Below are 23,502 nucleotides of genomic sequence, written 5' to 3' on the forward strand. Positions count from 1 at the left end.
AGGAGCTGCGCGTTCAGGAGGAGGATGTCGCTCTCACGTGCGCGCCGAGATCTTTAAGACCGCGACGTTTACCGCGCTCTACGAGACTGACTGACCGCAGATCAGCCTCACTCTTTTACTCACACGCACGCACCAGGAGCTGCGGTAGTCTCTCTCTTTATCCCCCCCCCCGACCCCCCCCCTCTTCTCTCTGGACCCGCTACTATCGTCATGCCACCGGCCGCCTGCTCGGTCATGGTGCCCGCGGCGCTGTGGATGTGGCTGCTGTGGAGCAGCAGAGGATCAGCATCAGCACCAGCATCAGCATCATCATCATCATCAGGTACAGTGACTGACTGTGTTTACACTCTCGTCCACAATAACAGCAAGGTGACTTCTGGTGTGTGTGTGTGTGTGTTTTAAAATGTGCTGCACAACAACAGACACACACACACAGAGTCTTTGAAGTCTTAGTGCGTTATTTACTGTTCCAACACATTTATTTGCCCCAGCTCCTCTTCTTAGGACTCTTGCCCCAAAAAATATCCCCCAAAATCATTCTTAACCATAACCAGCTCCTCAGAAAGGAGGTTCTGCGTTAAGGGGGTTTGGTGTTTCCAGAAATTCAAGTATATATATATATATATATATGTGTGCATATGCAGGAACACAAGGCGCAATACACTGTGCATGTGGAACGGAGCCCACCCCGTGTGCGTGGGAGACTCCATCAGCAGAGCAGGAATGGATGCAGAGAGAGAGAGAGAGAGAGAGAGAGAGAGAGAGAGAGAGAGAGAGAGAGAGAGAGAGAGAGAGAGAGAGAGAGAGAGAGAGAGAGAGAGAGAGAGATCACCTGTCAGCAGACTCTGCAGTTAGACTGTTTCACATGCGTGGGAGACCAGAAGGAGGAGGAGGAGGAGGAGGAAGAGGGGGGTTCTTCTATGTCGGAGCGTCATAAAGTTGACATTGGAAACATCCGTGCATCCACGGAGAACATCGAGTGTGATTTAGAGTAGGTGTTTATGAAATGTGGATATGCAGAAGAAGCTGGTGTCGTGAGTTGTCGTTAAAAGGAGTCGCATTATAGCCTGTTTCTCCAAGTTAACCCTGGTGTCCTAATGAACATGTCTGTGACATGCTTTGGTCAAAAATGACCATAAGGATGAAGCACCACAGCAGTTCAATCACGCTGCACAAAACAGCCCTGTTCAGAACGCTCCGTTTAGTAGTATCTCTTTAAGTCCACCTTAAAAAAAAGGTAAAAAAAAACGAAACTTAAGGGACAGGAAATGAGGAAATCGGCTGCAGAGGCTACTGGGAGCTAACAGCAGTTAGCATTCGGAAAAGTGATCATTTGCATGGCACATTGCCGTCATATAAATCCTCTGAGGGTGGAAGTTTGTGTAGAACTCTGTGCTGCACTGTGGAGCCAAGAGTAATAGAACTTTTTTTCGCGGACTTTGCGGACCGCCAGCACTCTCGCGTGTTTTTTACGGACAAATCGGAGCTCCGCGTGACAACAATTCCAGGAAGTTAGCGCATTGCGACGTTCCAATGAGCGCTGAAGTCAACGCCGCGTGTTTCATCTCGCACTCTGCCGACTGATAGGGCCTCCAGAGTCCCAGATATAAGGATTTAAATGATTACAAAGTTGATTTTGCATAATATGTAACCTTTAATGTGTCGTTAAGACGAAGTTTTTGTTGCAGGTCTGAAAGCAACTTTAAGTAGGCTGCTGTTTTCAGGGTTAGGGCCATAGACAGTGGTGTAACGTCCCCGTTGTCACTGCTGCTGACAGTGACATTGATTCTGCTGCTGCTGATGTTGACGAAGAGTCCTTTCTTGTCACTTTCTCGTCTAACATCCACACAGACGGCGTTATAGAGGAGCGTGGACGTGACAGATGAATTGTTCTTTGAACAGAATGTATGTGCTGCTGCTGCTGTTATTGTGGGATGGTCACCGTCATTCATCAATGTCGCTATCTATCTATCTATCTATCTATCTATCTATCTATCTATCTATCTATCTATCTATCTATCTATCTATCTATCTATCTATCTATCTATCTGTCTATCTGTCTGTCTGTCTGTCTGTCTGTCTGTCTGTCTGTCTGTCTGTCTGTCTGTCTGTCTGTCTATCTATCTATCTTCAGTTTGCAGAAACATTTGTGATTCAACATGTTTACAACCACACATTTGAGAGCCATTTCTGTGCGCTGGTACACTGGTGGTACAGGACGATAAGAAGCAAAAATAACAATAATAATCTATCTATCTATCTATCTATCTATCTATCTATCTATCTATCTATCTATCTATCTATCTATCTATCTATCTATCTATCTATCTATCTATCTATCTATCTATCTATCTATCTATCTATCTATCTATCTATCTATCTATCTATCTATCTATCTATCTATCTATCTATGTAATTGAATATTTCAAACACTCGGTGCAGTTGCTACTCAAGGGACAAGGTACGAAACAAACAAACGTGGCGCAGTAAACGGTAACTTCACTCCCCACTAGCCAAAATAGTGGTGAATTTCCCCACATAATTCCTGCAAATTGCACATTAATAATTGGTCTGCGTCCACCTCCTGTTGTGGAAGTACTCGTGGTCTGGCTGATGGAGACCAGCAGCTGGTGGAGTTGATTCTGCAGCAGCTGTAGAGGAGGAGGAGGAGGAGGAGGAGGAGGAGGAAGAGGACACAGTGAGACGAGGTGATTAAAAGAGCTGCAGATGATGAAAAACATGATTCCGATGTGACACTTCTCGTACTTTGATGTGTTCACGTGCAGCGACTTCCAGGTTCTTTTATCGCTGCTCCGTGCATACTTGATGTTTTTCTGTGACTTTTTTTTTTAATTAGGCCACCGCTAGCTTTGCTGTATTAGCAGTGCTATAATGACTATACGGTATAATTATCTGTCACTCACTGGATTAGAACACGTCCAGAATATAACTGTGGCCCCGCCCGTCGCGGCTAAAGTCGGCACAGCTCAGAACTCAAAAATTGTGCAAGTGGAAGTTTTGAAGAAGCCATTTGAAGAATGCTTCAAATCACAGCATTTGTATCTGAATAGGGCTTGTGGCGTCGCGTTGCATTCTGGGACGTGGCTGTCATGTTGACGGCCTCGCGAATGTAAACAAACAGCGAGTGAACCAGGAAGTAGCAGCTGCTGCGGTGAGTGTGAGTGTGTTTACCGTTGAATGAAGACGGACAAGGAAGAACCGCAGAAGAACCAAACTGTGGCTGTACTTCTTAACAAACACTGAGACAGACACAAATCTCACTTCTGCTGCGTGAGTGGACTCGTTAGCGTTTTAAGCTAGCGATCTTTATGCTAACGCGTTAGCATAAACGTTAGCAGATTTCGTTGTCGCGAAAACAACAAACAGCTGGATTATTTAGCGGCCGAACGGACATGACAACTGAGGAACAGACGCAGCACCCCGAACCTCTTATTATTAACCTTCTATCTTCTTACGGGGTGAGTTTTCATTAACGTCGTACATCTACGTAACGTAGCACTGTGTGCTATAGACGTATACCCTGCAATATGCCGAGCTACTCGACTCTTTCACTGGCTGTTTCAATAAAAATGTGAAGATGGTGGATAGATGCTGTGAGCCAGGATGATGAAACAGTCAGTGACATGCCAACTGGAGGATTTTACTGGATCAGAGCGGCGGGAGGTGGATCACTGCTATAAAACACACTCAAAGCAAGTGTAGAAGGTGGACTAATGGGAACCCACACACCACAAAGTCCTAGTCATCACTTCATATTAATCACAACTCAGAAGTTTGCAGCTTCCCAGTCAGCAGTGAAGAGGAAACTTAAGGGCATAACATAACTCACAATGATCATCACAGCTTTTCCTCTTCGTAGCCTAGTGTTTTCTGGAGTAGAATGAGGGAAAGTTTATCCGTGTTGAAGATGTAATGCTGCAGGTCTGGAATAATGTGATTTTTGTGCAATTTGATGATGCAAAATACATTTTTAAACATTTAAACCCTTATATTTGGGACTCTGGAGGCCCTATCAGTCGGCAAAGTGTGAAAAAAGACGACTCGTGTTGTTGACTTCTGCGCTCATTTGGGACGTCACCTAAATTCCTGGATTGAATTTCCTCGTTGTCTCGTGGAGCTCCGCTTTGTCTGTAAAACACGCGACATTGCTGGCGAGGTTAGCGTTATCCGTTATTCTTGGCTCCACAGTGCAGCACAGAGTTCTACACAAACTTCCAGCCTCCAGAGGATTTATCTGTCCAGTGGATAAATGTAATATATGACGGTAATATGACCTGCAAATGATCACTTTTCCAAATGCTAACTGCTGTTAGCTCCCAGTAGCCTCTGCGGCTGATGTCATTTCCTGTCCCTTAAGTTTCGTTTTACTTTTTTTTTTTAAGGTGGACCTAGACAGAGTGTTCTGAACAGAGCTTGTTTTGGCAGCGTGATTGAACTGCTGCGGTGCTCAGGGTTATTAACACTTGCAATGTTTAATGTGATCATCACACGTCGTCTCTTGCTGAACATCTCGTTCCAGCAGATTTGATCACTTTCACACTTTGATTTGATTTGGGAGGGAGGGGGGGGGACGAAAAAAAAGAAAGAAAGAAAAACATTCCAAAGTGACAGTTGGTCGTACACAGATGCCGAATGTCCCGTGACTGTTAATGAGGGCTTCCCTGCTGAGCTAGGCTTCATTCATTTACCCCGTCACACACACACACACACACACACACACACACACACACACACACACACACACACGCACACAAACACGTTAGCATGAATTCATCAGCCTTTTTCCCAGAAGGCTTCAGTCTTCTCCTTAATCAATCCTCGTGTCACTCCTGTCTTCTCCCGTAGAATGTGCACAAGTGTTAAATGTTACACACACACACACGCACACACACACGCACACACACACACTGTACCACGCGCTGCATCACTGGTTCCATCACACAGTCAGCGTCTGTGGTTAATGAGATCGCCCAGCAGCGATGTAGTGTCACAGCGCAGGTTCTGTCGTTTTGCATGCGTGTGTGTGTTTGTGTGTTTGCTTGTGTGTGTGTGTTTGTGTGTGTGTTTAATGCCGCAGATTGTGCCTGTGTGTGTGTGTGTGTGTGTGTGAAGATAGGCCGGATCACTGCATGGTCTAATTTCTCAGGGTGAGAGCGATAATCTGCTGCAAAGACAGCTTGACATCTGTGCGGAGATTGGAGAGCACCAGCCGGGGAAACGGAGCCAAACTGCAGTTTTTTTCCCTGCATCCAGAGCGCCGCTCTATAGACGCCACGCTGATGCTGGTTCTGTTGTGCGAAGATCATCGAGGCGTGTCCACTTAACGTAGAAAATATAGCTTTTTCGTCCTCTTGCGTTCTCCCTCTCTCTCTCTTGCAATTTCCCGTTTGTCTCCCGCTTCCTTCCTCTGATCTGCTCTCTGTCTTCCTCTTTCCTAATACCTTTGAAAAGCAGGAGGAGAGGAAATGTGATGGGGGAGACAGATGAGATGGTTCAAAAAACAAACAAACAAACAAACAAACCCTTCTCCTTTATTATACAAAGAGATCCTTCAGAGGGCTTCAGAGTTTTTAAGGATATTGTGTCACGTAAGCGTCAGGAAATGACAGAACGGCACCGTGTAAACAAGAAAACACGGACATTGATATCTGTATCTGAAAAAAAAACTAACTCAATAACACGTCATTTAAAAGATGCATTAAGTAATAAATCTAAAGCAACTGGCCATAAAATCCTCCTAATATGTCACAGAGACTCAGGAATAATGTTCATATAACAAACTGAACTCACCAACAACAACAGTACAGACACAATATTTGCATTAAAAAAAATTTATTTGCAGACTGCAAATCATGTTTATGTTTTGAAATCACGTTTTGGCATGTGGCGCCACCTACCTCCGTCTACCAATCATTGCAGTCAGTAGAGTCTCAGCTGCCGAGCAACCACGGGTTGCCAGTTACGTCAGAAAACAAAACCGAAAAGACCTCGGTATTTTGAATTTCAATGTAGTAACCGTTTTTGGCCACATTCTTACATATGGTGCCTTTAAAGCCTAAGTATTCCTTATAGAATTGTTGAATTGTTTCTACCACAGGTAAATGTCCTTTATTTTAACTTTGAAGAGACAACAACATACATTTTATGCATGTAATACAGATCATAAACAGTCCAGATGACTACCGGATGTCCCTGAAAAGTTATATTCTTGGCTCCACAGTGCAGCACAGAGTTCTACACAAACTTCCAGCCTGGGACTCTGGAGACCCTATCAGTCGGGAGTGTGAGATGAAACACACGGTGTTGACTTCGGCGCTCACTGGGACGTCACAATGCGCTAACTTCCTGCAATTGTTGTCTCGCTGCACTGTGGAGCCAAGTTCTATTCTTGGCTCCACAGTGCAGCACAGAGTTCTACACAAACTTCCAGCCTCAGAGGATTTATCTGTCCAGTGGATACATGTTATATATGACGGCAATGTGCCTGCTAGAGCCTGCAAATGATCACTTTTCCAAATGCTAACTGCTGTTAGCTCCCAGTAGCCTCTGTGGCTGATGTCATTTCCTGTCCCTTAAGTTTCGTTTTGCTTTTTTTTTAAGGTGGAACTAAAGAGATACTACTAAACAGCGTTCTGAACAGGGCTGTTTTGGCAGGGTGATTGAACTGCTGTGGTGCTTCATCCTTATGGTATTTTTGACCAAGCATGTCACAGACATGTTTATTAGGACACCAGGGAACTAGGTTAACTTGGAGAAATAGGGTATAATATGACTACTTTAAGTTTCCATTGGGAAAGTGGTGAGAAAAAGTTGACGCTTGTAGTTCTTTAGTTAAGTTAATATATGTTTTCCCTTAAATCCCTTAAGTGCAGGTGCACTGAGCAGTGTCACTGTCAGCCAGTTCATACAACCTCGCTTCACAAAACCTGAGCTATCGCTATCACAACACGGAGTTAACAGTGGCTTTTCTCATCAGTGACTGCAGTCAAGGTTTAACACACACACACACACACACACACACACACACACACAGAGAGAGGACTTTTGGAAGCATAACAGAATTGAAATTGGGTTTCCTCCCTCACAGGTGGCTGCTGGCTACACTGAAACTCAATCCTGCAGAGAGACAGAGGAGAATCCATTAGAGTGTGAACGTGGAGTTTGCTCGTCGTAAATCGTCTTTGCGGTCGTGTGGCATTTTCAACATGCCAGGATCGCCTCGAGGTCCACTTTTAGGGGGTCGGTCAATTGTGTCTTGATTACGCTCAGTTGGTGACATCCTTTTGCGAAGGCTGAAGGAAAGGAAATATATATAAATATAAAGCCTCTAAGTGATCGACGAGACATATATTGAAAATGTGTGCACATTTATTTGTCTGAATTTAAACATTTAAGGGTCATTTTGGCTCGATATGAGTGATTTATCTCATAATGTGCATCTTAAAATCGGTGTTGCCAACTCCTCAGTAAGGAAAGTAGCTATTGGCTGTCCTAAAAGTCGCGAGAAGTCGCTAAACGGCGCCATCGCCTAATTTGCATAACTAGCCATAACATAGCCATTCGCCTGATATAACCACATGTGCGCCGTGACACGGTACAGATAGCAGTACTGATATATTATATATTATATTAGCGCACGTTAGCGCATGTTAGCGCACGTTTCCATGACGACTGACCGTAAAAAGAGTCACGTGACGTCATGTTTACGTGCCGCGACACCGGAGTCCAGGCACCGCTTACCAGTTAGCCCCGTTAGCTTTTAGCATTAGCTCCTTTTAGCGCCGGTTAGCGCGCCCAAAGTCGAACTGGAACGGTCTGTTTATTAAAGGAAAAGGGTTAGGTTTAGCGCTACAAATAACCAGCGTACCTATGTACCGCGTATGTGTGCCTCTGTTTTTTAAAGTTTAGCGTCACTTTAGAGACTCATTTTAACAATCGGGAGTCACGGAAACGCGTTGTACGTTAACATGCGTTAGCGTTGACGCCGTTAAACTCTGTTAACACATTAACGTTTGACAGCACTTATATATGTGTGTGTGTGATGTTAGTATATACTTTTACAGAAGTGAACAGCATGGTTGCCTGTCAGAGGACGCTACCATAGCTACTGGAGCTCTGTACCCAACCATTTTAGCGTCAAAGAGGCTACATTTACAAAGTGAAAACAAACACAGGTTACCAATCTAAATGCAAACATACTGTTTTATCATTATTATGACAAGATCAACATGTTGTCTCTTTTGGCTTTTAAGTTTAGTCTTGTACGGGTCTCATTTTCACACACATCCCATTAAAAAGCCCCCCCTGAACCAACAATGACTGTGTCTTAATAATAACAAGTACTGCCTGTGAATGCAAAGCCGAGTGAATCTTATTCCTCTGAGCCACAGAGCTCCTTTTGTTTCCCAAAACCCATTAAAAACACATCAGTGAGTCACACTGCTGGACTGGCTGACATGTCTCTGCATCACCATGAACACACACACACACACACACACACACAAACACAAACACAGCATGCACTTTGAAATACTTTATTAAGATTCTTTTGCAGCAACAAATGACCCTGATTCTGACAGCTTCATCTCCACATGCTGTAAACGAGAAAAGCACTCGGAGAGCGCAGACCACCTCTCCACTCATTTTCAGGAAATGTCCGCAATAGGACAAGGAACGTGGTCGTGATCCGTAGACGCTATCACTATTTTTATCGCTATTTTGTAGGCACTGAGCTGCTGCCTTGGCGGAGGTCTGCGCTCTCCGAGTGTGACTATGTCGTCCAAAATTTGACGTGTTTTTGAAACTTTTTTTTTTTACAAAATTTGCCCAAAAACGTCATGCTATACTATATCGTCCAAAATGCGAGAATTTTTTTGAAAAAAAATTTTGTCCAAAATTTGACAATTTTTTGGGAAAATATTTGTTGGTCCAAAATTTGACAAAAGTGTCATACTGTACTATGTCGTCCAAAATTTGACACTTTTTAAAAAAAATAAAATGTGGCCCAAAATTTTACAAAAACGTCATACTGTACTATGGCGTCCACAATTTCAGAATTTTTTTGAAAAAAAAATTTTGGTCCAAAATTTGACAAAAATGTCATACTGTACTATGTCTTCTAAAATTTGAGATTTTTTGGAAAAAAAAAAACGTTGGTCCAAAATTTGACCAAAAACGTCACACTATACTATATCATCCAAAATTTGAGATTAAAAAAAATAAAAAAAATAACTTTTTTTCCACCCATTTTCAGGAAATGTCCTCAATAGGACCAGGAACGTGGTCGTGATCCGTAGATGCTATCACTATTTTTATCGCTATTTTGTAGGCACTGTACTGCTGCCTTGGCGGATGTCTGCGCTCTCCGAGTGCTTTTTTAGTTTATATTAGTATCTCACCTGTTCAGAAACTGAAAACACTTCCTCAGGTTTGATCTACTGTACGTTTAGTCCCCGATTCCTTGGTCGTAGCAAACTTTAAAGGGGCAATGAAATTCTACGATTTTGCTTGAGGGGTGGTCTGAAAGTAGATTTGCTGCGGTTCTCCTGGATTAGCGTGACAATACGGATTTTGCGGTCTTACGCATAAATGTGTCCTGACACGTTCTTGTGTCTCGTCACAAAGCAGACTGGCACAAGCAAGTGTTGTCTGCAGCCGAGTCTTTTTTTTTTGAAAGGTTACTATTTCAGTTCCCATTTGCCTCAAAGCTCGAACTAAGCTGCCTCGTCTCTTTGCCTTTGATACGGAAATCCCGCTGAAGTAGTTTTGCAGACGCGTGCGACAAACTGTGTCTGTTGTTGGATGGAGAATATGTTTATTTTTTTACCACAACGATTGTCTCTAGTTTTTTAGTTGTCCTGGATCATCACTGCTGCTGCTGTACTATGCTGCCTGGTCAGGGGGATTGATTGATTGACTCCTGTCATGGTGCACCAGCAAAGCCCCTTCGGAGCTGTTGAGAAATTTATGCTCCAACAGTTTTGAAGGAGGACGCAGGATGAATTTAAAGCCTCAGTCCAAAACCCCAGCTTCCTGCTGCATAGCTGTCAATCACGCTCTGAAGTGGAGCTCCTGTTAGAGATCCACTGAAATGGACTCTTCCTCTTGTGTTCTTCACTCCCAAAGAAAAAAAAAATCATTCAAAAATTCGATATGAGTGAGCCTCTACTGCTGCTGCAGCAGCTCAGGTCATCTGAAGAGACTTTTTTTTAAAACTGGAGTTAATGCTGACTCAGTCAGGAGCAGGGATTAAGGCTCTGAACTTCAGATATCCGTTCAAACTTGAACATATAGTTTGAGTTCAAAATATGCAGCCTACACATTTTTTTCAGTATTTGTAACGGTCCAATACTGCCTAAATCACTGGATGTGATTTCAGGAAAAAGCTATAATCCAATATGATCCATAAACCACCGAAACGACATAATTGCTTCACTAAACACCAGCAGCCAGCGGTTAAGAGTGTCCACCACCGTCGGACACTCTCTGCTAATTCTCTTGGACACTGACTGTGGTAAATGTGTCAGCACAAATAGTTTATTAAAAGTCAAGGTCTTTAAAGCTATACTTATATGTATTCGACAGAAACGTCATACTATACTATGTCGTCCAAAATTTGACAATTTAGAAAAAAAAAAAAATTTGTCCCAAATTTGTCAAAAAAGTCATACTATACTATGTCGTCCAAAATTTGATTTTTTTTTTTGAAAAAAAAATGTTACCCAAAATTTGACAAAAAAGTCATAACTGTACTATGTCGTTCAAAATTTGACAATATTTTTGAAATAAATATTTTGGTCCAAAATTTGACAAAAATGTCATACTATACTATGTTGTCCAGAATTTGACAAATTTTTTTAAATAAAATTTTTGTCCAAAATTTGTCAAAAAAGTCATACTATACTATGTTGTCCAAAATTTGACAATTTTTTTTGAAAAAAAAAATGTTACCCAAAATTTGACAAAAACGTCATACTGTACTATGTCGTCCAAAATTTGACAATTTTTTGGGGAATATTTTTTTGGTCCAACATTTGACAAAAAAAAACCATCATACTATACTATGTCGTTCAAAATTTGACAATATTTTGGAAATAAATATTTTGGTCCAAAATTTGACAAAAATATCATACTATACTATGTCGTCCAGAATTTGCCAAAAAAAAGTTTAATAAAATTTTTGGCCCAAAATTTGACAAAAACGTCATACTATACTATGTCGTCCAAAATTTGTCAATTTTTTTGAAAAAAAAATTTGGTCCAAAGTTTGACAAAAACGTCATACTATACTAACCTTTCTCGCATTTTTTACACTTTTCTGTTATCACAGCGTATTCAAACAGTGCATTATCATGTACAGTATCAGTGTGATATTTACAAAACAGAACACCCACACTGTAAATTAGGTTCAACTTGGGTCTCAACCCACTCATAGGTCACGTGCCTTCAGGTACAGATCAGTACTACGCTTCTTTGTGGTGAGTTCATTGGGTCCACACACTTTTAGAGCACATCAACTATTTGTCACAGTAAAAGCGAGTGCGTTGCACTCAGACTCAATCCCACTGGAGAAAATAATCCTCATCTCATATACCAGGAAAAAGTGGAGAAGTATTAGCCTTTATTATTTATTACTGTGTGATGGATTTAGGGTTTTAAACAGACAATAGTGGATTTTGTGTTGTACATGTGAGGCACTAAAAGCATACCTCCTGTCTTCCACGACTCCTCTTAGCTCTGCTCTTTCACAGTTGATGCATACACGTCTTCTTTTATTCATAGATTAAAAACATGGAGTCCACACACCTGTGACAGACCTGCAAACACACTATGAACACACACACACACAAGTGCACTCACTCTGTAAGATGTGCAGTGGTCTTTCTCGAGCTGAGTTGAAAGCTTGATATCTTCAAACATTGCTATGGAAATCTATCTCCAAATCATCGCCACGCATGCTAACAAAGTATGCCGTTGCTGTCCGTTATAACTTTAACTCCACACTTGCGTTTAACCAAGTACAGTATCTCATTCATGTGGTGTTTTAAATAGTTTTTGGAAATGTTGGAAATTTTCACAATATAATAATAATAATACAAACAATAAAGTCATTTATTTAGCATTAGCATGCTACTACTTTGCCGCTGACTTGGCGAACCTGTTTCCAAAGGTAAGCTAGCGAGGCTACAATTAGCATTAGCGTAGGGCTAATGTAATGCAAACACTGTGCAACCTCATTAGGCCCAACGCAATTATTTTTTTTTCCAATTAGCATTAGCATAGCTAGCTGTTGTGACCAGGCAGGCAGCGGCTCATCAGCAGCAGCTGCGCTGTGTGGAGCAGGGAGGTAAGCTAGTGAGGCTATGATTAGCATTAGCGTAGGGCTAACATAATACAAACACTGTGCAACCTCATTAGGCACAACAGAATTTTCTTTTTTCGATTAGCATTAGCGTAGGTAGCTGTTGTGACCAGACAGTGGAGGTGGGAGTGAAGAGGCTGGGCTAACTTGGCGAACCTGTTACCAAAAGTAAGCTAGCGAGGCTACAATTAGCATTAGCATAGGGCTAAGATAATACAACCTCATTTGGTACAAGAAAATAATTTATTTGGCTGCAACTAATGATTATTATTATTAGTAGTAGTCTGTTCGATTATACGAACTTTAAATTTACTGAATAAAAAGTAATTTTGGTACAGAAAGTATTGGTCAACGGGAATTGGTTCCCCGGAAATGCTGATGTTCTCAAATGTCTTAATTATTTCTTTGTTTTACGCAACAAAGAAACCAGAAGACCATTCGTTCACTTATAAGATTTTGAAAATTCAAACCAATTGTAAATCGTGTTGTGTGACGATCAATGATCGAGTCGTCGTCGCAGCCCGGATTATTCCGCTGCCACTTAGAATGCACTTTAGCGACGCTACATTTTAGCTTACAAAATACAATCAGCAAAGTGAGAAGTCATCATTGTCGTAGACGTCTCCTGGAGTGAAAACACAGCAAGAGTGCTGTGTTGGTCAGAGACGTCTGTTTCCTTTGGCATCCCTTTATCCCACCTCTCCTCCCTCTCTTCAGCCCTCCCGTCTTCTTACCGGAGGCAGGCAGGAGTGTGAGTGGAGTTTCAATGACTTTTTTCGCTGCTGCGAGTGCACTCACACAGTGATGTTTTTTCCGCTCAGCGGAGCGGCAAACAAACGCGTACGCGCGTCGTCGGCACAAACACACGCGCCCGCTATTACCGAAAGCAAACTTGCGAGGAACTCCGTTGGCCTTAGCTTTCATTTCCTCGAGTAATCCCAGCCTTAACCACCGCGCCGGCGCCTGACATTTTCACACAATCCCGTCCTAATCTCAGCCCTAAAGCCCGAGTGTCAAACTCTGCAGCAGCCATTGGAACGACGTAGAATTGTTCAGACTCTGGTTTCATTTATTTATTTATTTTCTTCTTCTTCTTCCTTTTCCTTTACAGGGACATTTAATCCTTGCGAGGATTAAATATTTTTTTCGCATAAGAGAGGACACAAAAGTCCCAAAGCCGTGGCTGCAAAATGCACCACTTTGAATTATTTCTTCTTTTTTACCCCCCCGTGTTGGTTCTTAGTGCAGCCACAGTCGTATACAGAACACTACAGAGTCACTTCTTACTCTGTGTGTCGAGGCACAAGTGATTCTCGTTGGCAAAGGCATGACGAACACACAATGACAAACACATTTATGTAACACACAATCACTGATCGCTATGTGAATGTGTGGATTTGCCATCGTCACCTCTCTTGTGACTGAGGTCCATCTGTGGAGCTGAAGCTTTGGCACGGCCACTTTACAAGTGGAATAATGCACGGCAGAAATGCAGTTAGTTACGTGTTATATATGCTGTTAAAAGGCAGGGTTTATAAGTTGCTTACTGATGGAATACGATTCAAAATAAATATTCGATTCAAAATTGATTCTGTGCATTGCGCTCAGTGTCCTCGTTTAAGGTAGCAACGAAGGTTTTGAATCGACGAAATTCAAAATCGAATTCAAACACTGTGCAACCCCATTAGGCACAACACAATTTTTTTTTTTTAAATTTCCGATTAGCATTAGCGTAGGTAGCTGTTGTGACCAGACAGTGTAGGTGGGAGTTAAGAGGCTGGGCTAACTTGGCGAACCTATTTCCAAAGGTAAGCTAGCGAGGCTACAATTAGCATTAGCATAGGGCTAAGATAATACAACCTCATTTGGTACAAGAAAATACGCTCAACACTCTAACGAAGTTTTTGAATCGACGAAGTTCAAAATCGAATTCAAACAGTGTGATTTCACCAATTCTTACACAGAGAAACTTTGAAGGGGTCATATTATACCTAACCATATCCTAATGAGCAGGTCTGTGACATGCTTTGGTCAAAATACCAATAATAAGGATGAAGCACCACAACAGTTCTGTTCAGAACGCTCTGTTTAGTAGTATCTCTTTAGGTCCACCTTAAAAAAAAAGAAAAAAGTAAAACAAAACTTAAGGGACAGGAAATGACATCAGTCACAGAGGCTACTGGGAGCTAACAGGAGTTAGCGTTTGGAAAAGTGATCATTTGCAGGCTCTAGCAGGCACATTGCCGTCATATATAACATGTATCCACTGGACAGATAAATCCTCTGAGGCTGGAAGTTTGTGTAGAACTCTGTGTTGCACTGTGGAGCCAAGAATAGATCTTTTCGCGGACTTCCGGTTTTTCAGATACCGACCGTTGCCGCATTTTACGGACAAAGCGGAGCTCCTCGAGATGACGATTCCAGGAATTTAGCGCATTGCGACGTCCCCAATGAGCGCGGAAGTCAACATCGCGCGTTTCATCTCCTGCACCACAAAAACACGAGTGAGTCATCTTTTTTTCACACTTTGCCGACTGATAGGGCCTTCAGAGTCCCAAATATAAGGATTTAAATGATTAAAACGTTGATTTTGCATAATATGTCCACTTTAAAAGCAGCAACACAGTTGCTAACTAATGTAGCATCATGTTTATACATTTTGCTCAAAGAGAACACTCTCGAGGTGGAGCTCTCGGAGAAGATGCTTGAGTGCACACAGGGATGGACATGGTGGACACCACGTCGCTATAACTCTTGCTACCACCGCTGTAAAACTGCAAAACTTTTCACATGACTTTAAAACTAGTAACTGAGACAAGAAACCCTCAGGAGGTGGAGGAAGTAGGCTCACATATATGTACTACTAGAGAGTTGGAATTGTTGGTCACATATTCAAGATGTTGTCGAGCAGCTTTCACTTCTGATATGGAGAAGACACTCCCAAAATAAATCCTCAGAGTTGCGTGGCAATCCAACGGGGAAATTAATTTAAATGAGTTTGTATATGGTTGAGCGAGAGCATTTATTGCTCATTAATCATGTTGTGTTTCCCCCCGAGGGGGGGGGGGGGACCACAGAGGCAGATACATGCAACAAATGAGTCACGGAGACGTGTGATGATATCAAAACAAGATGTAAAAAAGCGTAAAAGGAGGAGTCGTAAAAATAACACAGTCGACAGCTGGTCGTGACTTGGACGAGTTTTGCGGAGGACTGGATGAGGAACAAATGAGAGGGACGATGGTGTTGAAGGAGAAAGAGCTCACAGATGATGCCATCTGCTCAGCTGGTCATGCCTGGCTGCAGTGGCACCTGCTTCTGACAGCACACAAACACGTTCTTACTCTTGGAAAATAAGGGTTCCTTCTACAAGGGCTGAGGTTCTTCCTGGAGCCATTTGCTTCTAAAAGCAAACCTTTTCCCGAAGAAAGGGTTTCTCAAGGGATCTTGGTAACACTAATGGTTCCAGTAAGAACCATTTTCCTCCAGAGAACCCTTTAAAACCCCTTTCCTGAATAAAGGGTCTAAAAAGGGTTCTTGGTGGTATGAAATTAAACCTGGGTCGCAGGTACACTCTTGGAAATAAGGGTTCCTTCTGCAAGGGCTGAGGTTCTTCCTGGAGCCATTTGCTTCTAAAAGCAAACCTTTTCCCGAAGAAAGGGTTTCTCAAGGGATCTTGGTAACACTAATGGTTCCAGTAAGAACCATTTTCATCCAGAGAACCCTTTAGAACCCCTTTCCCGAATAAAGGGTTTTAAAAGGGTTTTTGGTGGTGTGAAATTAAACTTTGGGTCGCTGTTACACTCTTAGTAATAAGGGTTCCTTCTACAAGGGCTGAGGTTCTACCTGGAACCATTTGCTTCTGAAAAACCCCTTTCCCGAAGAAAGGGTTGTTCAAGGGTTCTTGGTAACACCAATGGTTCCAGTAAGAACCATTTTCATCCAGAGAATCCTTTAAAACCCCTTTCAACCAAAAAGGGTTCTCATATGAGGACAAGCACGAAGAACTTTATATGGTTCTACTTAGCACTTAAGAGTGTAGAGCTACTAAGTGGCAGGCTGGTGCTCACTGCTTTTGAAAAAACAGATAGTAGGCCCTTTCATGGCAGGCCTTCTTGGAGGACAGCTGAGAGAGTTCTCTTGTGTACCTTCTAAGAATTAAGGGTTCCAAAATGGTCCTTCTACAAGGGCTGAGGTTCTACCTGGAACCATTTGCTTCTGAAAAACCCTTTCCCGAAGAAAATGGTTTTTCAAGGATTCTTGGTAACACTAATGGTTCCAGTAAGAACCATTTTCATCCAGAGAACCCTTTAAAACCCCTTTCAACCAAAGAGGGTTCTCCTATGAGGACAACCCGAAGAACCTTATATGGTTCTACTTAGCACTTAAGAGTGTAGGGCTACTTAGTGGCAGGCTGGTGCTCACTGCTTTTGAAAAAACAGATAGTAGGCCCTTTCATGGCAGGCCTTCTTGGAGGTCAGCTGAGAGAGTTCTGTTGTGTACACTCTTAGGGTTCCAAAAGGGTCCTTCTACAAGAGCTGAGGCCCTACCTGGAACCATTTGCTTCTGAAAAACCCTTTTTCAAGGGTTCTTGGTAACACTAAAGGTTCCAGTAAGAACCATTTAAAACCCCTTTCTTGAATAAAGGGTTTTAAAAGGGTTCTTGGTGCAACCCTCCAAAAGGGCACCAGGTGGAACCTATATAAAAAAAAAGGGTTCTACCTGGAGCCAAAAAGGGTTCTCCTATGAGGACAAGCCGAAGAACCTTATATGGTTCTACTTTAATTTGTACGAGTATAGGGTATTGGTTGTCCACGCTAAATTGCGGTGGTGTTTTGAGATCGTTTCCACTCTGGGATCTCATAGATAGTAGATTTTCAGGGCTCCCAAAATACCAATACAATAACAAAACTATGGCTCTCGTTGTCTTTCTAACATAGGACCACGTGGCTTTATCTTGACTGAGGGCCAACACTGCACCTCTCGTTGTCCTGCCCTATGTTTCACTTGACTGAAACGTATTAAAAATCACCCACTTCCATCTGACAGCATGGAAACCACTATTGCAAATCAGCCAAGTTCAATAATGAACTTTAATTAACTCTCTCTAAAAAAAAAAAATGTTGCTCTTTTATCTCATTAGGCAGGAGGATGTTGTTATTGAATCTATAAATCCAGTCCCCGTTAACTGAAAATAGTCCGTTGTAATGAGGTTAGCGTGTTTACATTTCACATGTATCGGTATGTCCATGTGTGTGTGTGTGTGTGTGCGAATTGTGCACGAGTGGATATTACATTATCTACATGCTCATCTGTTCAGAGGTCATCTGTCATTGGCCGGGTCAATAGGATCTCTGCTGTCAGATTCGGGTCAGTCCGGCCGACCCCTATTTCTAGATCCAAGATAACATTGATTGGTGTGTATTTGTGTGTGTGTGTGTTTGTGTGTGTGTGTTGGCATCCTATGCGTCTGACACAGGGAATCATTAAGTCAGTGGACTGGTTTAAGGGGTTTTAAGGTTAAGGCTAAGACATAAACTAGTCATGTTAAGGTTGGATACGACCTTATTTGGGCTGTCCAAAAGAACTGAAAGTCATTGCAATGTCCTACAAAGAACCTTTGTATGTATGTGTGTGTGTGTGTGTGTGTGTGTGTGTGTGTGTGTGTGTGTTTATCACTGTGAGTGCCCATGGAGAACAGACACAGCAGGCAGGGAATGTCTTCTCGATACAGTCGCTGCCAGTCTCATGGTCTGATAAAGCGCTAACCAGCCACCAGCTCATGGAATACAAATTAAAGCCGACCTAACAAAGGAAACAAAACAAAAAAAAAAAGATGAGCTTCCTTTCTTTATTTTTTACTCAGGCTCTCAAAAGTGCACACACACAAAAACCCACAAAGGAGCACGGTTTCATTGTCGTCAGGCTTCCCCCTCGGTGCCGTTCGAGCCTTTCCTGACATTGCTTCACACCCTCAGACTCGATTGTGCCGGAGTGGCAGTGAAAGCGCAGCCTCTGAGGACGATTGGATTCTGCCTCCGTCTCCCTTGTTTTCTCCTTTTTTACAACTCTCATTGTGCTGTGAGCTCAAGCGCTCTGCAGTCAAACACACACACACGTACGCAGGCGCGCTTGTTTTCACCCTCTGCAGGTGCGTGTTCGTTTGATAGGAACCTACCACTAAACCCAGTCGACACTAAAGATTTAAAGGAGGAGTTGGGAGTTTTCAAGCAGGGGTGTATGATTTTACCTACAGTAGACCAGTGTTTCGCAACCCTGGTCCTCAGGGAACATTACCCTGCATGTTTTAGATGTTGCCCTGCACCAACACACCTGATTCAGATGAACAGTTTGTTATAAGGCTTCTGCAGAGCTTGATGACGAGCTGACCATGCTGTGAGACAGTCCTTTTCATCGGGACAACATTATCTGGACATATTTCTGCTCTCATAAGGGCAACAGGATGTTTGCGCTCTCACTTTTTTATTCAGACTTCAGTATTAGCGTTTCAGTAGTGTATGTGAGAGTGTTTAAGAGCGTTTCAGTAGTGTATGGGAGAGTGTTTAAGAGCATTTCAGTAGTGTATGGGAGAGTGTTTAAGAGCGTTTCAGTAGTGTATGTGAAAGCGTTTCAGTAATGTATGTGAGAACGTTTCAGTAGTGTATGTGAGAGCGTTTCAGTAGTATATGTAAGAGCGTTTTAGAGCATTTCAGTAGTGTATGGGAGCGTGTATTAAAGCATTTCAGTAGTGTATGTGAGAGCGTTTCAGTAGTGTATGTGAGAGCGTTTCAGTAGTGTATGTAAGAGCGTTTTAGAGTGTTTTAGTAGTGTATGGGAGCGTGTATTAAAGCATTTCAGTAGTGTACGTGAGAGTGTTTTAGAGTGTTTCAGTAGTGTATGTGAGAGTGTTTTAGAGTGTTTCAGTAGTGTATGTAAGAGCATTTCATTAGTGTATGTAAGAGCGTTTTAGAGTGTTTTAGTAGTGTATGGGAGCGTGTATTAATACATTTCAGTAGTGTACGTGAGAGTGTTTTAGAGTGTTTCAGTAGTGTATGTGAGAGCGTTTCAGTACTGTATGTGAGAGCATTTTAGAGTGTTTCAGTAGTGTAGGGAAGAGTGTTTCAGTAGACTACGTAAGAGCGTTTTAGAGAGTTTCAGTAGTATATGGAAGAGTGTTTCAGTAGACTAAGTAAGAGCGTTTTAGAGTGTTTCAGTAGTGTATGTGAGAGGGTTTCAGTAGTGTGTTGTGTGTTAGAGCGTTTCAGTAGTGTGGTGAAATTGCACTCTCCAGAGTCCAAGTCACGACTGTTCGCTCTCAAATGGTGAAACAAACCTCCCGATCACCATCCGGACAGTAGAAGGCCTCCAGGTCTTCCGCCACTGACTAAAAACACATTTCTTTCGACTCTGCCTCGATTAAAATGACGGCATATATTTAATCGGTGTTAATCTGCGTTTTGTTAGGCTTAGGAAATCTCTGTGCTGCTGGCCTCGTTGAGGGCAAGCGTCCATATCGTGGAATCAACGTGTCATTTTATCTGATGTTGATATGACACAGACATATTTTACTCTATAGCGAGAGAATGTACCAATGTTATATTACCTGTGGTTTGCAGTTAGTAAAATGGCACCATTTTTCTGGATGACCCATCACCAGCTCCTCCACTCTTTTCAGTAATGACAGTCCAGACAGCAAAGCAGTTAGTCTTGTTTTTGTTGTGGCTGTCCCCACAGATTGGACTCTGTGGACGCTCTCGCAATCAATACAACCGTCTAGGTGCTTGACTGATGTCCTGAAATAGACACCCGTTATTTTGAGCTACGGGGGCCACGCTATTTTCTACAAAAAGCCTTGTCACGAAGCTGGCGCGCTTGCCGCTTTCATCTTCTTTGTGATGGAGAGGTCATCCAGGTAGCGCTGCACCTCGGGGAGTCCCCATACAACTCACACACACACACACACACACACACACACACACTAAGGCTTTAGCTTTAGCCACCAGGCATCCGCATCATCAGATTACTGTGATGAAACAGTGACCTTTCTCTGGCACACTTTTATGTGTTTGGTTTGTCATGTAGCAAAAGTCAGTCTTTAAAACAGCAAGGCACTAGACCCTGAATTTGGGCCAATTCCAATTCCTATCTTAACCCTCAAGCTCAACCCTTCATCTTAACTGGCCCTCAAAACCAAGTGTTGAGGGTTGAGGCAATGCATTCTGGGTAGCCCTTGCTCCCGAGGGTGGTCTCGGAAAATCTCAATTTTGAGGGCGATACAGCCCTTAAACTTGACCCTCAACTTAATTTTTCTGAGAATCGGGACAGCGCATTTTTGAGATTGAGGGTTAAGCAAGGAATTGGAATTCACCCTTATTATCACTATCCTTGCTTAACACTTGCACTCATGAATATTTGATATATTTTGATTATTGTCATTGGCCCCGTCCCAATACCTCGCCTAACCCTAAATTTTCCCCTCAACCCTCACAATGTCGTGAGCTCTGATGCGGGCTTAAAACGAAGTGGAAGATGAAATTACCCATGATTCTTTGCGAATTCAGCGACTCAGCCGATTTTTTTACAACAAAGATGGCGGCCACATCTGCCGAGAATGTACTTATTTTCGCAAATAAGCACGTTACAATGTCGAAATGTGTTGGAATATGTTGGTTCGATATACATCCAAATTGGACCGTTGAGCTTTGAACACTAACGTCAGAAAACAACTGACAGCTAGCTAACTAGCTAGCTAGCGGTCGTGGCGGGCAAACGCTGTCAAAGCACTCGTACAAATAGCCGCTCGCTAGCTCTGCTACATCTGGGTAGCATTTGTGAGTGTTTTGGATGTGGAGCTGGATACGCCGGGCATTTTCGTCCTCAATGAAAATAGTGGCACGATCCACCGGGTAGAATTGTCAACATGTGACTTAGGTTTTAGCGCGTTGCGTTGCTTTCACTACGCTAATTTGCATACAGTGGTGTCCCAATTCCATAGGGGAAGCCACTTTACAGGGGGATTTACAGTTGAGGGCAGTCCAAACCAAGTGGAAATTTTAACGGGGAGGTATTGGGATGGGGGCCTTTGGAGTTTTGGGATTGTGTCCGATTTTTCATTGGATCACACTGGCTCATTAGAATTAATTGTTTCCTATACTTGTTTTATGGCAATATTACATATTTTTTAATATATATTGTATTGCCTCACTATTATTTACATATATCCCATTTAAACTGTACATTTTTTACAATTAACCATATCATTCTGTCCCTAATTGCATCTTAAATGAGACCAAAGTGATCTGATCTCAACGCAGAGATTATCGGAGCTACGAGTCTGTTTATTTCCACATCACTGCAGTCGTGTCATTAGGTTTCTTTTCTCATTAAATTACTCACATTTCAGTCGCGAGTCTCTCAGCAGAGTCAACCTTTGTGGGAAAAAAAAAAATGAACCCCCCCCACCATCATCAAACTGCTGCTTCTGCCGCAGCCAATTTGCATCAAAGAAACATAAGAAAAAGTTCGTGAGATCTGATCGACATTCATCTCGAACGCTGTGACCGAGAAAAAAGATCAGCAATCTGTGCTTTAATAGACTTCAATTATTCATTTGATGACTGAAGCAAATAACACGTTTTTCTTCTGACGGGAAATTAAAGATTACGGGACTTTCCAAAATATTCTCGTAACCCAAACCACTATAAAATCTAAACGGCGCCGTCAAATCCACCTGTTTCCATCGTGTCCCCGTTTCCACGTTATCACCTGAGCGGTTTTCTCGCTATAAAGGAGGTGATGGTGATGAGTGTGCGACAACAACACAACAAAACACAGTAATTACAAAATACCACAGACGCTGGAGACCAATTAAGGCTGAGCAGCTCCCACAAAGGCTCAGACACTTGAAAACACAGAGTTGAAAAATTCTGTCAAACGCTGTTTAGCTGAGACGACGCTCGGAAATGTGTCTGCTCAGAATACAAACTGTCTCGTTTTAGTCCTGGAGAATGTAAACTGTTCTGCAAAGTAGGAGAAGCTGCCAATGCTTCAGCGTCTCAATCTGAGATCTTTTTTTTATCACGAAATGTGATGCTACACTCGTAGAAATAAAAGTGCTAAGTAGAACCGTATAAGGTTCTTCGGCTTGTCCTGATAGGAGAACCCTCCTGGTATCGTTCTTCTGTCTCTACCTCACTTCCTACACTTTTAGAAATAAGGGTTCCTTCTACAAGGGCTGAGGTTCTACCTGGAACCATTTGCTTCTGAAAAACCCTATTCCTGAAGAAAGGGTTTTCAAGGGTTCTTGGTAACCACTAATGGTTCCAATAAGAACCATTTCGATCCAGAGAACCCTTTAAAACCCCTTTCCTGAATAAAGGGTTTTAAAAGGGTTCTTTGTGGAACCTGGAAAATGATTCTACCTGAAGCCAAAAAGGGTTCTCCTATGAGGACAAGCCGAAGAACCTTATATGGTTCTACTTAGCACTTTTATTTCTAAGAGTGTACTTGTCCTTTCACCCCAACCGGTCGAGGCAGAAGCTGCACATCTTTGAGTCTGGTTCCGTCAGAGATTTCTTCTTTTTTTCCCACCTGGAACCCTTTTGGAGGGTTCCACCAAGAACCCTTTTAAAGCCCTTTATTCAGGAAAGGGGTTTTAAAGGGTTCTCTGGATCAAAATGGTTCTTACTGGAGCCATTAGTGTTACCAAGAACCCTTGAAAAACCCCTTCTTCTGGAAAGGGTTTTTTAAGAAGCAAATGGTTCCAGGTAGAACCTCAGCCCTTGTAGAAGGACCCTTTTGGAACCCTTATTTCTAAGAGTGTAGGAGAACCCTTTTTGGCTCCAGGTAGAAACTTTTTAAAAAGGTTCCACCTGGAACCCTTTTAAAACCCTTTATTCAGGAAAGGGGTTTTAAATGGTTCTCTGGATCAAAATGGTTCTCACTGGAACCATTAGTGTTACCAAGAACCCTTGAACAACCCTTTCTTCGGAAATATGTTTTTTCCAGAAGCAAATGGTTCCAGGTAGAACATCAGCCCTTTTGGAACCCTTATTTCTGAGAGTGTATAGCACATAAGTATATTATTCTGCAGTGTTATGCTTTGTCCTTCAACTAAAAAT

At 42.5% G+C, this 23,502-nt stretch overlaps 1 protein-coding gene across 1 annotated transcript in view; it reads left to right on the plus strand.

The window, feature by feature from the left end:
* Window positions 1–210: 210 nt before the first annotated feature.
* Window positions 211–23,502, plus strand: part of sez6l (seizure related 6 homolog (mouse)-like) — a gene marked incomplete at both ends in the record, with an annotated part of 47,146 nt that continues 23,854 nt past the window's right edge. The window contains one exon of the mRNA XM_083908256.1: window positions 211–322. Coding sequence (XP_083764382.1) covers window positions 211–322 — 112 coding nt within the window. The remainder of the gene's footprint in view (window positions 323–23,502) is intronic.

This window comes from Microchirus variegatus, assembly GCF_963457635.1.
Source record: "Microchirus variegatus genome assembly, chromosome: 1".
Taxonomy (NCBI): Eukaryota; Metazoa; Chordata; class Actinopteri; order Pleuronectiformes; family Soleidae; genus Microchirus; species Microchirus variegatus.